Source organism: Lepidochelys kempii, chromosome 4, assembly GCF_965140285.1.
Source record: "Lepidochelys kempii isolate rLepKem1 chromosome 4, rLepKem1.hap1, whole genome shotgun sequence".
Lineage (NCBI taxonomy): Eukaryota > Metazoa > Chordata > Testudines > Cheloniidae > Lepidochelys > Lepidochelys kempii.
The window spans coordinates 112,107,871-112,122,864 of NC_136383.1; the positions used below are offsets into that span (position 1 = coordinate 112,107,871).

Genomic DNA, 14,994 nt, shown 5'->3' on the forward strand with positions numbered 1-14,994 from the left:
CCCAAAAATGTCATCCTCCTTTACAGCATGGAGGCATGTCAAACTCAAGGGTGGGACCCATCTATTATGTCTGTGAAAATCTTCTCTGTGTACCTCTGTCTCCCTTAGCTCCTCCAGTTCACCCAGTCTGGTCTCAAGAGCCAATACTGTCTCTCTAAGGGCCATGAGTTGCTTGCACCATATGCACACATACACCATCTGCCCAAGACAGGTAATCGTATATGCTGCATACAGTGCAATAAACTAGACTGCCCTCACTCTGATGCTGGACTACTGCCTGCATTACTTTTAGTCTTCAGGGGTTTTTTTGTTTGGTTGGTTAGGTTAGGGTTTTTTGGGGGCGGGGAGGGTGTTAGTGGTCTAAATTCAGAGTATTTTTGTTAGGTGTATCTGCCTCTCACACTCCTCAAAACTTCCATTTGCTAGCTCCTCCAGGAGTTTTGGACCTGATTTTTTAAAAACTTCAGTTCTCCTTGAGTTAACCCCGCCCGCTTGCCAAGTGATTCTAAAGGAGTTAGGGATCAAAGGATAGCAGGCTAGAGTCTCATTATCTAGCCTAGCCTAGCATGTCAGTAGGCTCAGGACACAGCCCCCACAATACAACACACTGTAATATTTAAAGCAAGCAAGCAAGCAACCAGACAACCTCACCTTGAGGATCATGTAGTCTCTCCTCCCTCACCTGGAGGACTGCCTCGCAAAACTCCCAATTGTTGCTCCTGCTTGCTAGCTCCCCTGGTGGCTTAGGAACGGACTTTTTAAACCCCGTTCTCCCTTACTTACCCCATCTCCTTATCAACATAAAGGGCTTAGGAATCAAAGGATGCAAAATGCTCACAAAGAAATACATCTAAAAAGTGAGAGTTCTTTAGCTGTTATAGCTTTGTACCTTTATATAAAGCTACAGCTTTACCTGTGTAACCTCTAACAGAAATAAAATATAAAAGCACACTATTTATAGATAAAATACTCTTTTTGGTTCAAGTATAGCAATTATGTATCTTAAAACATGGTAAATAACAGGAGCACAGAGCTTGGAAGGGCTAATCTCAAGGTGATAGAAGCCTCACTTGAAGTCTATGCTATAACGAAAGAAAATTTAATACTGTATGTATAGCATGTACATGAAATGCATTAATTGGAAAGGCTCCTGTTAACTAGAGAATTCTTGAAAAATTCGGGATGTCTTTCTGTCTAGCAGACAATATAAAAAAGAGCAATACAAATGATCTTACACAATGGCTTTCAAACAACTGACAGTTTTATTACCTTCACTTTCTTGTTCAAATGACAGCATATGGCGCATGCACATATACACATTGTATTTCTCACCTTTTTATCCCATTTAGTTTCTGATTCCCTCAGCCTGAGGCTTTTTAAGTGCCTTGGTCTTGGACCTTCTTGCAGTAAAGCACTTTCTGCTTTAGACTAAGAAAAAACAAAAAAGAAATTTTGGTCATATAACAACATATGAGTAATGTTATAACAATTCCTGGAAATTCAAGGTCTTACTACTAGGGCTGTCAAGTGATTAAAAATTATTAATTGTGATTAACTGCACGATTTTAAAAACTGCAATTAATTGCAGTGTTAAACAATAATAGAATACAATTTAAATATTTTTTGATGTTTTCTACATTTTCAAATATATTGATTTCAATTACTATGCAGAATACAAAGTGTACAGTGCTCACTTTACATTTATTTTTGATTACAAGTACATGCACTGTAAAAAAAACAAAAGAAATAGTATGAGGTGAATTAAAAAATACAAGTACTGTAGTACAATCTCTTTACCATGAAAGTTGAACTTACAAATGTAGAATTATGTATAAAAAAAACTGCATTCAAAAATAAAACAATGTAAAATTTTAGAGCCTGCAAGTCCACTCAGTCCTACCTCTGGTTCAGCCAATCGCTCAAACAAACAAGTTCGTTTACATTATCAGGAGATAATGCTGCCCGCTTCTTGTTTACAATGTCACCTGAAACTGAGAACAGGTATTCTCATGTCACTGTTGTAGCCAGCGCCACAAGATGCCAAATGCGCTAAAGATTCATATGTCCCTTCATGCTTCAACCACCATTCCAGGGGACATGTGTCCATGCTAATAACAGGTTCTGCTCAATAACGATCCAAGCAGTGCAGACTGATGCATGTTCATTTTCATTATCTGAGTCAGATGCCACTAGCAGAAATTTTTCTTTTTTGGTGGTTCGGATTCTGTACTTTCCGCATCGAAGTGTTGCTCTTTTAAGACTTCTGAAAGCATGCTCCACACCTCTTAGATTTTGGAAGGCACTTCAGATTGTTAAACTTTGGGTCGAGTGCTGTAGCTATCTTTAGAAATCTCACATTGGTTTTGTCAGATCTGCAGTGAAAGTGATCCTAAAATGAACAACATGTGCTGGGTCATCATCCAAGACTGCTATAACATGAAATATATGGCAGATTTCAGGTAAAACAGCAGGAGACATACAATTCTGCCCAAAGGAGTTCAGTCATTTAATTAACACATTTTTTTTTAAAACGAGCATCAGCAGCATGGAAGCATGTCCTCTGGAATGGTGGCCGAAGCATGAAGGGGCATATGAATGTTTAGCATATCTGGCACGTAAATATCTTGCAATGCCAGATACAAAAGTGCCATGTAAATGCCTGTTCTCACTTTCTGGTGACATTGTAAATAAGAAGTGGGCAGCATTATCCCCTGTAAATGTAAACAAACTTGTTTGTCTTAGCAATTGACTAAACAAGAAGTAGGGCTGAGTGGACTTGTAGGGTCTGAAGTTTTACATTTTTTTTTAAACATAACTTCACTCAAAAACAAAACAATCTACATTTGTAAATTGCAGTTTCATGACAAAGAGATTACATTACAGTACTTGTATGTGGTGAATTTACAGTGTAAATATTTGTAATCAAAAATAATATACACTTTGATTTCAATTACAACACAGAATACAATATATATGAAAATGTAGAAAAACATCCAAAATATTTCATAAATTTCAGTTGGTATTCTATTGTTTAACAGTGCAATTAAAACTGCGATTAATTTTTTAATCGCAATTAATTTTGAGTTAATCACATGAGTTAACTGTGATTAATCAACAGCCCTACTTAGTACAAGTAATATTAATGAAAGATTCTTTTTACTGCATAATCCTCTTAAATTATTATAAATAATAATATTATATAATATAATATAATAATAATATAAATAATAATAGCCAGATTTCTGCTTCCCTTTATTACACTGTACAGTAGTTTTATGCCACAAGTAGCCACAATGATTTCAGCAAGACTCCAGCATGGAAAGTAGTACTTACTCAACATAAAAGTGGCAGGATCTGACTCTCAGTTAAAATGGCAAGGTTTTTCCAAACATTACATTTTTCATATTACAAACTAGAATCAAATTAACTTGTTTAGAAAATAACATCAAAACCAACTACTGGGAATTAATCTGTACAGATATCAAATACTATATTAAACAGAGTTACAAAGGCAAATTTAATTCATTCAATTATATGCAGCACAAAACAAAGAAGATTGATTAAATTCTCATAAATTCTATCAAATACAATAAAATCCTTAATAAATGCATTCTCACCCTTGCAGCTTTTAATTTTTCTCTCATCCGTTCCCTAATGGAAAATTCTGCAAAGCTTGTTCTTGAGGTAGAAGGGACAGGAGGGAAGCCTGAAACAGGAAAATCATGATAAATCTAGAATTACAGATTTTTGGTGGCAGAATCTAAAAATCATATAAAAGACTTGCTATTCAAAATATTTACAGGATATGGAAAATTTCAGTTTCCAACAGAAAGACCTTCTTCAACTGAGAAAACATTAAAATATACACATACTTGATTTTGACAATGAAAAATAAGTCTTGGTTTTCATGTTTCAAACCTTATAGGCTAGCAGTTGAACTCCTTTAGCCCAGCTAGATTTGCCTTCCAAAATTAAATTAAAATACAACTGATTAGATCTGACCATCCAGAGTACAATATATCAACATTTCTTTCCATTAAATATCTCTTAATTATCTGATGTGCTCCATATTCTGGTGATCTGAGCTTGCCATTTCTAATATTATACGGTATTACATAGAATCAATCGTGATTAAAGGAATACCCCCCCCACGACAATTCCAGAACAAACATTAAAACAAGATACCCATTGTCTATGTACTAGTCTTTGTTCAAAGCTATTATATATGGCCCCAAAATGAAGTAAAACCTTATTTTTTTAAGTAACGCTATCAAAAAAAATCTAGTTCCTCACTCTCACAGGGTACTTGGCCTTCTGAAGGGGTCAGGGGCTCAGCCCACCTCTGACAGACTTCATAAAGGGGAATTTGGCAATTCAGGTTCATGGGATTAGTTATCTCACTGGGGCAGTTAATTAGGCAGTGAAGCACCTGGGCATGATAAAAGGCAGCTACTCACAGTACAGACTAGAGAACAGAAACTTCCGGTGAGAGGAATAGTCCCCAGAATGAGAAAGATCCCAAAGTGATGGGGCTCACCAGGAAAGGAAACTAAGGAAGAATGTTCCTAAGTGGGAGAGGCTCCAAAAGGGAAGAGCTATGAGTGCCAAGTCAAAGCAGAACCTGTCCCTTGTGGAAGAATTTCACCAGATAGGAAGAGAAGCCCCAGATAAGAGGAATTATATGCTGTCCTAAGGAAGGATCATTGCAGTTTGACCTCCATGGGGGACCCTGACCCAAGTGGAGAACCACTTCCCTAGCTCATGAAAAGAGGCCCTGGCTCTAGAAGAGGGTTCCATGTCAAGTGGGCCTTGAGGGTAGCAGACCTAGATGTAAGTGAGGTTGATGGACTAAAGTTAACTCAGCCCTCTCCCCCTACAGCTAAAGATGCTGGAGTGAACGCCTATTTGTATAATGTTCCACTTTTAAGTAAAATAAACTAGACCTTTGATGGTGTACTGTTCAATATACATAAGCCTCACTGGATTTATCGAAGCCCACTGGGGAAAACTGAGGCAGAGTCATAATTGCAATGCTTCACCACGCCACTGGGGGCACTCCAGGGGTGAGGACCATCACTATACTCATCTTTAGCCTTTTAAAATAAATTCAATAGCTGGCAACCATTGTATGTGCTAATCACAGTTCTCAGTATTTTCAGACAACACCTTGTTGGCTTCTTCACAGTTTCAAGCCCTTCATGTTGTGTCATTTTCCTTATTTTCACTGGAGCAGAATATGTTCAAGGTCCAGATCCTGCAGACACCTGCATGCATGCTAGTAACATTGATGTCAGTTTGTAGATTATAAGGACACAAGGAACCACAACGATCATCTAGTTCAATGGTTCTCAACCTGTAGACAACAGGCTGCTTTCAGCCCAGTCAGCACACAGCTGCAGCCCACGTGACATCTCCAGGGCCACACAGATGGCATATATATCAAGTGGACGCAGCCCACGTAACACATGGAGAGCTACGTATGCGGCCCACAATGGTAAATAGCTTCAGAACCACTGATCTAATCTGACCTGTATGACATAGAAAGAAGGTTCTCCACCCCGGACTATCAGGGCCCACTGACTCACAGAAAAAAATCAGTCTCAGGCCACAAACAGCCCTGCAGGGAGGCATGGAAGCTTGAGGATTCCCCTAGGCTTTGGGGTGGGGCCAGAAATGAGGGGTTCAGGGTGCAGGAGGGGGCTCCAGGCTGGGGCAGGGGGGTTGGGTGTGGGAGGGGGTGAGCACTCCAGCTGGGGGTGCAGGCTCTGGGTTGGGGCTGGGGATGAGGGCTTGGGGATGCAGGAGGAGGCTCTGGATTGAGGTCAAGGGGTTAGGAGTGTGTACTGAGTCATATGTTTGCTTTAGTGGCAAATCAGTTTCTGTCACAGTATTTTTAACTCTTAGCACTATAGAGCCTGTACAATTATGAGAGGAAGATAGATTCTACTCTGGCTCATGCATCACCCAAAGAATAGTTAACTAACTTCTAATTTCATGGACATATTCTGCCCTCAATTAGACTTGTGCAGTCCCATTGAAATCAATGGAGTTTCAGAGGTGAAAAAAAGGGCACAGCTTGATCTGGAGCATCTTTCATACTGGTGATGATGCATGAGTCGTTGAACCAGAAAGAACACAGTTTGACTTTTAGATTGCAAGATGAGTTTACATGGCTAGAAGTTAGAAAAACACAGTTTACTTTTAAAGTGAGCAAATTTTCTCTGAAATTAATTGAGAGATAATAAATAAGTAACCACATGTATGTATAATTAGCATAAATGGCATGAAGCAGTACTTCCTTAGCAAAAGTCTCAAAGAGAGATACCAGACTAGGAAAGCAAAGTCAACAGGGCAAATGGGAACATGAATTACAAATTATCCAATGGTAAAATCATCTTTAAAATTATTACAATTTTTACTTTTCCATTAGAGAAATTCTGTGATTTGCAAGAGTTTGATTATTAACCAAAAGGGCGCCTAAATGATGATCTGATGATTTAACTGGGAATTGGTCCTGCTTTGAGCAGGGGGTTGGACTAGATGACCTTCTGGGGTCCCTTCCAACCCTGATATTCTATGATTCTATGATAAAGTGAAATTCTAAAAACGATCATCTTTCATGTAGACTTAAAGTCTCTGAATACTACATGTCCAAGAAAGAAATGCTGAATTCTGACTGGAGTGAAAGGCTGTTAAGTAAGAGAGAATTTCTGGGACACATTCAATGGGGCCAGGATTTCACCCTTAGTCCTCCAGGAAGCATCTCCATTTTAAAGTTCTGGGGAGCACCACAGGGTGCTACTCTACATTAAAAATAAGGGTATCTAATCTTTTTGGTTTTACACAAACCATCATATGGAAAGTGTAGTTCCTCTACTTAGAGGGGAAGGAGAACTAAAAACTGATGACATCAAGAAAGCGGAAGTACTTAATGACTGTTTTGTGTCAGTCTTCACTAAAAAGGTTAATGATAACCAGATACTCAACACAATTAACATTAGCAACCAGGGGGAAGGAATGCAAGCCAAAATAGGGAAAGAACAGTTAAGGAACATTTAGGTAAGCTAGATGTTTTCAAGTCAGCAAGAACTGATGAAATTCATCCTAGGGTACTTAAGAAACTAACTGAAGCAATCTCAGGGCATTAGCAATTATCTTTGAGAATTCCTGGAGGACAGGAGAGGTCCCAGAAGACTGAAGAAGAGCGAGCAAAGTACCTATATTTAAAAAGGGGAACAAGGAGAACCCTGGGAATTATTGACCAGTCAGCCTAACTTCCATACCTAGAAAGATACTGAAGCAAATTATTAAGCAATCAATTTGAAAGCACCTGGAGGATAATAGGGTTATAAAGAATATCATAGACTCTTTGTCTCCTAGTGCCCAGCTGGAAATGTTTTGCAAGAGAGAGTCTGAAACAATAAAAAGGAGGGACAAACACCCCAAGGCTCCCCTCTCTCTCTGCCTATAGTATTCACTGCACCTGAAATGACAAAGGAAGCATCTGTTGGACACTGGGGGAGGTGTCCTGACCTACAGGGTTTGGTTAGTAAGACTTCTGAAAGCATGTGGTGATACAATGTGCTTGAATCTGATACAGTTTAAATTAGGGATTAGTAAACATCTTATCTTTATTTTTCTTGTAACCATTTCTGACTTTTATGCCTGTTACTTATACTCACTTAAAATCTCTCGTTTTTACTGTTTTATCTAATCCAGTGTGCTCAAGTTGAAGTGTCCAGGTAACTCTATTTGGGGTGACAAGTTGTCATATTATTCCCTTAATGGAATAACAAAATCTCGTGAGCCCTCTCCTGGACAGTACAGGATTTATGTTTCTAGGGGAAAATCTGAGATTAGGGGTGTATTGGGGTCACCCAGCCACATAGCCAAGGCTGGTGAGAGCTAGAGTATAACCCAAGTATGGCTGGCAGGCTGCAGTTACATAGGGTGAGACTTGTATGCTGGAAGGCTGTCTGTTAGTGGTCCATGTGGGAGCTACTTCAGCAAGGCGCTATAAGGCACCCAAGGTTGCACGGCAGGATTGACACAGCTGCTCATTAGTCTGGATTGTACCTGGTATGTCACAGTGGGTGCACAACTAGTTGAAAGACCGTACTCAAAGAGTAGTTATCAATGGTTTGCTGTCAACTTGGGAGGACGTACCTAGTGGAGTTCTGCAGTCCTAGGTCCAGTATTATTCAATATGTTCATTAATGACTTGGATAATGGAGTAAAGAATATGCTTATAGAATCTGGAGATGACACCAAGCTGGGAGGGGTTGCAAGCACTTTGGAAGACAGTTTTAAATTCAAAATGACCTTGACAAACTGGAGACTTAGTCTGAATTCAACAAGATGAAATTCAATAAAGACAAGTGCAAAGCACTTCACTTAGGAAGGAAAAACAAATGCACTACTACAAAATGGGAAATAACTGTCTAGGTGCTAATGCACTGAAAAGGATCTGGGGGTTATAGTGGACCACAAACTGAATATGAGCCATCAGTGTGCTGCAGCTGCAAAATAGGCCAATATGATTCTTGGGTTTATTAACAGAAGGGTTGTATGTAAGACATGAGGGGCAATTGTCCCGCTCTATTCAGCAGTGGTGAGGCCCCAGCTGGAGTAGTGTCCAATTCTGGGAACCACAAATTAGGAAAGATAGAGACAAACTGGAAAGAGTCCAGAGGAGAGTAACAAAAATGATAAAAGGTTTTGAAAACCTGACTTATGAGGAAAGCTTTAAAAAACTGAGCATGCTTAGTCTTGAGAAACAAGACTGAGGGGGTACCCAGTCACAGTCTTCCAATATGCTACGGGCTGCTATAAAGAGGGTGGTGCTCAATTGTCCTCCATGTCCACTGAAGGTAGGACAAGAAATAATGGGCTTAATCTGCAGCATGGGAGATTTAGGTTAGATATTAGGAAAAGCATTCTAACTATAAGGATAGTTAAGCTCCGGAATAGGCTTCCAAAGGAGGTCATGGTGTCCCACTCATTCAAAGCTTTTAAAAACAAGTTAGACGAACACCTGGCAGGGATGGTCTAGGTTTACTTGGTCCTGCCACAGTGCAAGGGACTAGACTTGATGACTTCTCGAGGTCCCTTCCAGCCCTACATTTCTATGATTCTATGCCAGGCTGCAAATGTGCTATGGGCTAGGTACAGTAAGTTTACTGGGTCAAATCGAGGAAAAAGTGTGCCCACAGCTGGTAGCTAGAAGACTTAGGATCTCTACCCAAGATACAGCACTGTATCAATAATGGAAAGAACTTTGATGTAAGGACAGATCAGATTCAAAAATGAAGATCAAAGGATGACTTCTAGAACCCTGTTTCTAGGTTGGTAGTGATCCCCTGGGAGGGAACATGAAAGATGCTCAGGGTTGTTGCAAGGCATTGAAATTATGCTCTAAAGCAAAGAAAATTTCACTCCTCTCACATCCTTACTCTTTAAGGTGACGTATTCTCTGCCAAGCTCTCAAAACAAACACACAAATTATTGTTACTACTGATACTCATCTTGCATTTACTAAAAAAAAAAAAGTAAGAGGGGGTTGCAAAAACTTCTGACTCCAAATAAGGGGCTGCCAACCTAAAATGATGAAGAAACACTGGTTCAGATTATTAGACTGCTGGGGAAAAGGAGACTTACTGTTTGTTTTCTGCTTTTCAATCCTTGCTTCCAAAGGGCCTGGGCCTCCCTTCCGACATAGCTACATTCATAACAAATCGACACACCTCTTTGTGGACCAAATTTATTAGAGGCTCCTTTTTCATATTTCGTGGTATCTTTTCTGCACCCTTCATACATTGTCTCTCTCAGACTGTAACTTCTTCATGCAAAGACTAGGTTTTGGTATGAGATTGTACAGTGCCTACTATGTGGTCCCCATCTTGGTCATGGCCTGTGGCTGCTACTGCATTAAAAATATTAAATAATATATGCAAAGTAGTTCTTTGTTACTGAAGGCAGGCTGTGTGAATTAAAAGACAAAGCAGATTCTGTCCAAGGCCTACTATTGTATATTTATACAGATGGGAAAAATGTTTACGGTTTTCATGACAATGGGCCTATTATGCACAACAGAAATGTTTCTTCATATGTACTGCAGTGTTTCCAGCTGGACTGGATGGTCAAGACTAGGTTTTCACCCTATCCTATACATTTGAGGGTCCACTTATCTCCTTTCACAGGTGCTCAGTTTAATGTAGCGTTCATACTGTGTCAAAGAAGAACATAGCATAAAAGCCTGTGGAATTTTATAATAGATGATATTATGTTTATACACCCAATAGTACAGATTTTTTAACATGTTTTCCTTTTTGTGGTATCTTGTTTCCCACCTACTTATGGGTCAGGACTTTAACTCCATAATGTTCTTCACACCTTCACAAATCTCCCTCATTTTCATTGCAATTCTTGAGTTTCTCTGATGCTCTTCAGAGACTGTTTGAAAACATGGCATTGACTAATGTCTGCTGTTTTTTTGCTGTTTGAAGAAGCAAGGGGTTTTTTTGTCCTTCCTCCATGTGAATTAACTATTTTCTTTTCCTGCTCTTTGAGAAGTAGCTGAATTATCCCTTAAGTCCCATACCTCACAATTCATCTTTTCTACTAGAAAAGTAAACATTTTGTAAAATGATTGGCCGACTAAAGGTGCAGCCTCTTTGGCTGATGTTTTTTGGAGCGTGTGGCTTTTTTCTTTGAACAGCTGTGAACACTGACATTTCAAGTAAATATTTTTTTCTAGCTATCTCCAATCATACCATTAGTAATATAGTCAGGTTTTTTTTTAAGCTAAACAGTGCTCTGCTTTCTCCTTTGGAAAAAAAATATTTCTTTGCCAAGGCCTGAGTACAGGGTGATTTCATATTTATATAAGGAATTAAATTAATAGAAAGGTTATAAAAATGAAAAGGCCAAGAGGATTGGGAGGAGTTTTATCACACAACTTACATAATGCAACATTGAGACTGATGATTAATCAAGACACTTATACAAGAATATTGGTGACAGAAGATAACTAGAATATGCAATTAAAGCCATATACAGGTTACATATTAATATTATACTCAAGGTGTAAATTACCCTCCAGGATTAAGCTAGTCCCTCCCTTGTCATTTAAACAGAAAAAGGGTGTTGTGATTAAGCCATGCTGCTACTGGTTCTGCTCTCCTTAAAGGACAGTCCAAGGCTTTGTTTGAAGCTTTGTGCCCTTTAAACTAAGGTGTCTACCTACTTGGTATGGATATTTACTTTTAGAAACATCTAACATAGGTTTCAAAGCAAATAATAATGCTATTACTTTGCAAAAGTGTGTTCTGATTTGTTGGATCAAAGACACTTGTAACCTCACCTCAATTCCTCTTCATTGATTAATGCCAATGAGAAAACTGATGCACACAAATGTGGTTTGGGACTTCTGCAATACTGGGCAACTCCTTCTAAGCTTGGTCCCAGACAAACAAGGTTGTAGTGAACAGTGTTGTAAAATCAGTAGCGAAACTATTTGCAATGTATTCCTGACTCTTCATCATTAAAGGAAGAGCCCATGTGAGTAGTGACCCTCTCAGCTTGTTTTCTGTAACAAGAAGCTATAAGTATTGGATTCAAGGAAAGATCCTTCAACTCTGAACTGTTTGGATTCTAACAGGGTGGAATAACAGAACGAGAAGACGGAGATTCCCAGAGTCATTCTGGGTAGTCCTGAGAGACTTCTGGGAAACTGGCAGATTACTACATCTCTGCTACCATTTGGAATTATAGACTGTGACTCACCTATACATATATTTTACCGGCTTCAAACTCTCAATATCTCTCATTTCCTTTTGTTAGCTAATAGATCTATAGTTAATTTACTATAGAATTAGCTACCATCATTGTCTTTGGTGTAAAATCTAGGGTACCAACTGATCTGGGGTAAGTGACTGGTCTCTTGGGACTGGGAGCAACCTGAATGTGGTGTAATTTTTGATATAAATGACCTTTTATCACAAAGTCCTGTTTCTCTGGGTGGGAAGACAGACTGGAGAGTCTAAGGGAATTGTTTGTGACTCCATGGTAAGACTGGTATAGTGATTCAGGAGTTCACATTTGTTAGTGACTTGGTAAAATCTAATTATAGAAGACACCACCAGTTTAGGTTATCTGCCCTTTTTTCTGATAGTCTCCCAGAAGGTAGGTGCTCACAAACGTGAGCCACTCCAGACAGCATGGCATCGCCCACTCTTGGTGACTAGTCTCCGACCCTGAGTGGAACCAATTGGCCCAGCTCTACCAGTTCCAGTGGGGACTATGTGAGGAGATTAAGGATGAGCTAGCCTGTGGAGGCCTTCATCAACCTTGTCATCCACACTGACAATAGGCTCAGCAAGCAATATGAGGAAAAGAAGGGGTCTGTGCTACTACCTGACCAGTGACCCTCAGTACCAATCTCAACCCAGACTCTGAACCCATGCAGCAGGATAGTTCCCGCCACCATGTGACCCCTGAGGAAAAACGGCACTGTCACAGCTTGTGTTTCTACTGTGGAGGATCAGCCAAACTTTTGCCAGCTGTCCACCCCGAGCTCTAGCACAACACAGTTCAGGAAGCAACCACACCCAGGCCTGGTAGAGGGAGTTGGCCTGGGTAAGCCTGACATAATGACCCCCTCCCCCACTCCTTGCTAAGGCATGCCCCAGGCATGGTGAGTCCAAGTCTGCCTCCATGTACCAGGGGAGCCTTACCAAATTCTGCCACAGCGGCCACTCGTGGATTCCAGGCAATGGACAACTTCATAGATACTGATACAGCCTAAGCCCTGGGTATTTCAGTTCAACCAAAGACTGTCCCCAACCCAGTAGAAACTATATATGGCTCACTCCTGTCATTGGGGCCAGTGACACAGGAGACAGTAGCGTGAAGTTTCCATTTGGGACCATCGGGAGGTTCTTCCCCATAACCCTGGTCATTTCACCGCTGCTGGCTCATGGTCCTTTGGGATGAGCACCAAGTTAGCTTCTGCTCCAAGTTTTTCAAGCAAGTCTGCCAACACACACTGTCTGACAAACCTCAGAACCAAGACATACCCTCCACCTGATCCTGCCTGTGGGTCAGGTGAAATACCATCAGAGTTGACTCCAGCACTGCCACAAGTACAGCAACTACGGTGATGTCTTCGAGAAGAATGCTGACACCCTACCACCACACCACACCAGGATTATGACTGCCCGATCGAGCTGCACCCGGGAGCCAAGGTGCCATTCAGCCGTATTGACGCGATGTTCAAACCTCAGATAGCTGCCCTGCGTTCCTCTCTCCAAGAGAATCTGCCCAAGGGTTTCATATGGCCATCTACCTCTCTTGCTGGGGCCCCAGTTCTGTTTGTTAAAAAGAAAGATGGAACCCAGCACCTATGCATGTATTACCAAAACCTACACTAGGTTACCCTCAGGAATCAGTGCCCCCTTCCACTCATCCTGGAACTACTGGACCATGTATTTATAAAACTCAACCTGCAGGGGCCTATAACCTGGTTCGGATCTGAGCCAGGGATGAGTGGAAGACAGCTTTTTCAAACCCAGAACGGCCCCTGGTAATGCCATCTGGCTTCACAAATGCCCCAGAAACATTCCAGCAAATCATAAATGAGGTCTTCTATGACATCCTAACCCAGTATAGCATAGTCTACCTCGATGATATCCTCATCTTTTCCGAGGATCCTGAACACCACACCCAGCATGTTCGGTCAGTCCTGGAACGGCTCCATCAACATGGCCTTTAGGCAAAGCTGGAAAAGTGCAGCTTTGACCAGTGCTCCATGGAATTCCTTAGCTACATCCTGTCCCCTAATGGCCTCCAAATGGACCCCAAGAAGGCACAGGTGGTTCAGACCTGGGTACACCCCCAAAACATCGAAGAGCTACAACACTTCCTGGGGTTTGTTTTTATCGAATGTTCATCTCTGAGTTTTCAGGCCAAATCAACCCCTGACAGCACTTCCCCACAAAAACACCACCTTCACTGGTTCCCATAGGCCCAATGAGCACTGGACTTGCTCAAGATTACCTTTACCAGCGCCCCAATTATGGTCCATCCCAACTCAGCACAACCCTTGATCATTGAGACTGATGCCTCTAATGTGGCAATTGGGGCCATATTCTCTCAAAGACGTGGTCCACAAAAGCACCTCCACCTTTGTGCCTACTATTCACAGAAGCTCACTCCAGCCAAACAGATTTAAGAAATTCTAGATGAGGAGCTTTTAACCGTAAAAGCAGCCTTTGAAGAGTGGCACCACTAACTGGAGAGTGCTCAGTACCAGTACAGGTATACACGGATCACAAAAACTTTGAATATCTCCACTGAGCCAAAGCACTGAACGAGAGGAAGATTTGCTGAACCCTGTTCTTCACATGCTTCAATTCACCATCACATCCCACCTGGGGCCCAGAACAAGACTGTTGTTACCTTGTCCCAACCAAATAGGGGAATATCTTGCCAGCCAGAAACACGCACCCTCCTCCCCCAAATATATTCTTATGTCCTGGAACTTCCTAAATACCATGATTCCCCAAGACCTCATGTTACCAATCTGCTCAGCTACAGAGAAGGAGCCTCCTCCCAAGGGGGTCGAGACGGCAAGCCAGGTCCAGGATGGCTTGCTCTATGTCAAGTGCCGCTTGTATGTCCCACCAGCCACCCAGTTAGAGGTACTAAGGCTCCGTCATTACTCACTATTAGCAAGCCATCTGGGGCACTTCAAGACCCTCCATTTGTCCACCTACTCCTTCTGTTGGCCCTCAATGTGCACAAAATCCACACATATGTTGATTCCTGTGAGACATGCGCCTGCATCAAGAAGCCAGGCTCGAAACAGCTCGGCGCCCTAATGCCTTCCAAGACCCTGTCTAGTCCCTGAGCGGCCATTACCCTGAACTTCATGGTCAAGCTCCCCATGTCTAACTGAGAAACTGCAGTCCTGGCTATGGTTGACCAGTTGATAAA

At 41.2% G+C, this 14,994-nt stretch overlaps 1 protein-coding gene across 5 annotated transcripts in view; it reads right to left on the reverse strand.

The window, feature by feature from the left end:
• Positions 1–14,994, reverse strand: part of CC2D2A (coiled-coil and C2 domain containing 2A) — a 132,403-nt gene that overhangs the window by 106,211 nt on the left and 11,198 nt on the right. For all 5 annotated transcript variants that reach the window (XM_073342474.2, XM_073342476.2, XM_073342473.2 and 2 more), the window contains exons 5-6: positions 3,618–3,706; positions 1,333–1,428 (exon numbers count right to left, since the gene is read on the reverse strand). In XM_073342474.2, the coding sequence (XP_073198575.2) occupies positions 1,333–1,428; positions 3,618–3,706 (185 nt within the window). The remainder of the gene's footprint in view (positions 1–1,332; positions 1,429–3,617; positions 3,707–14,994) is intronic.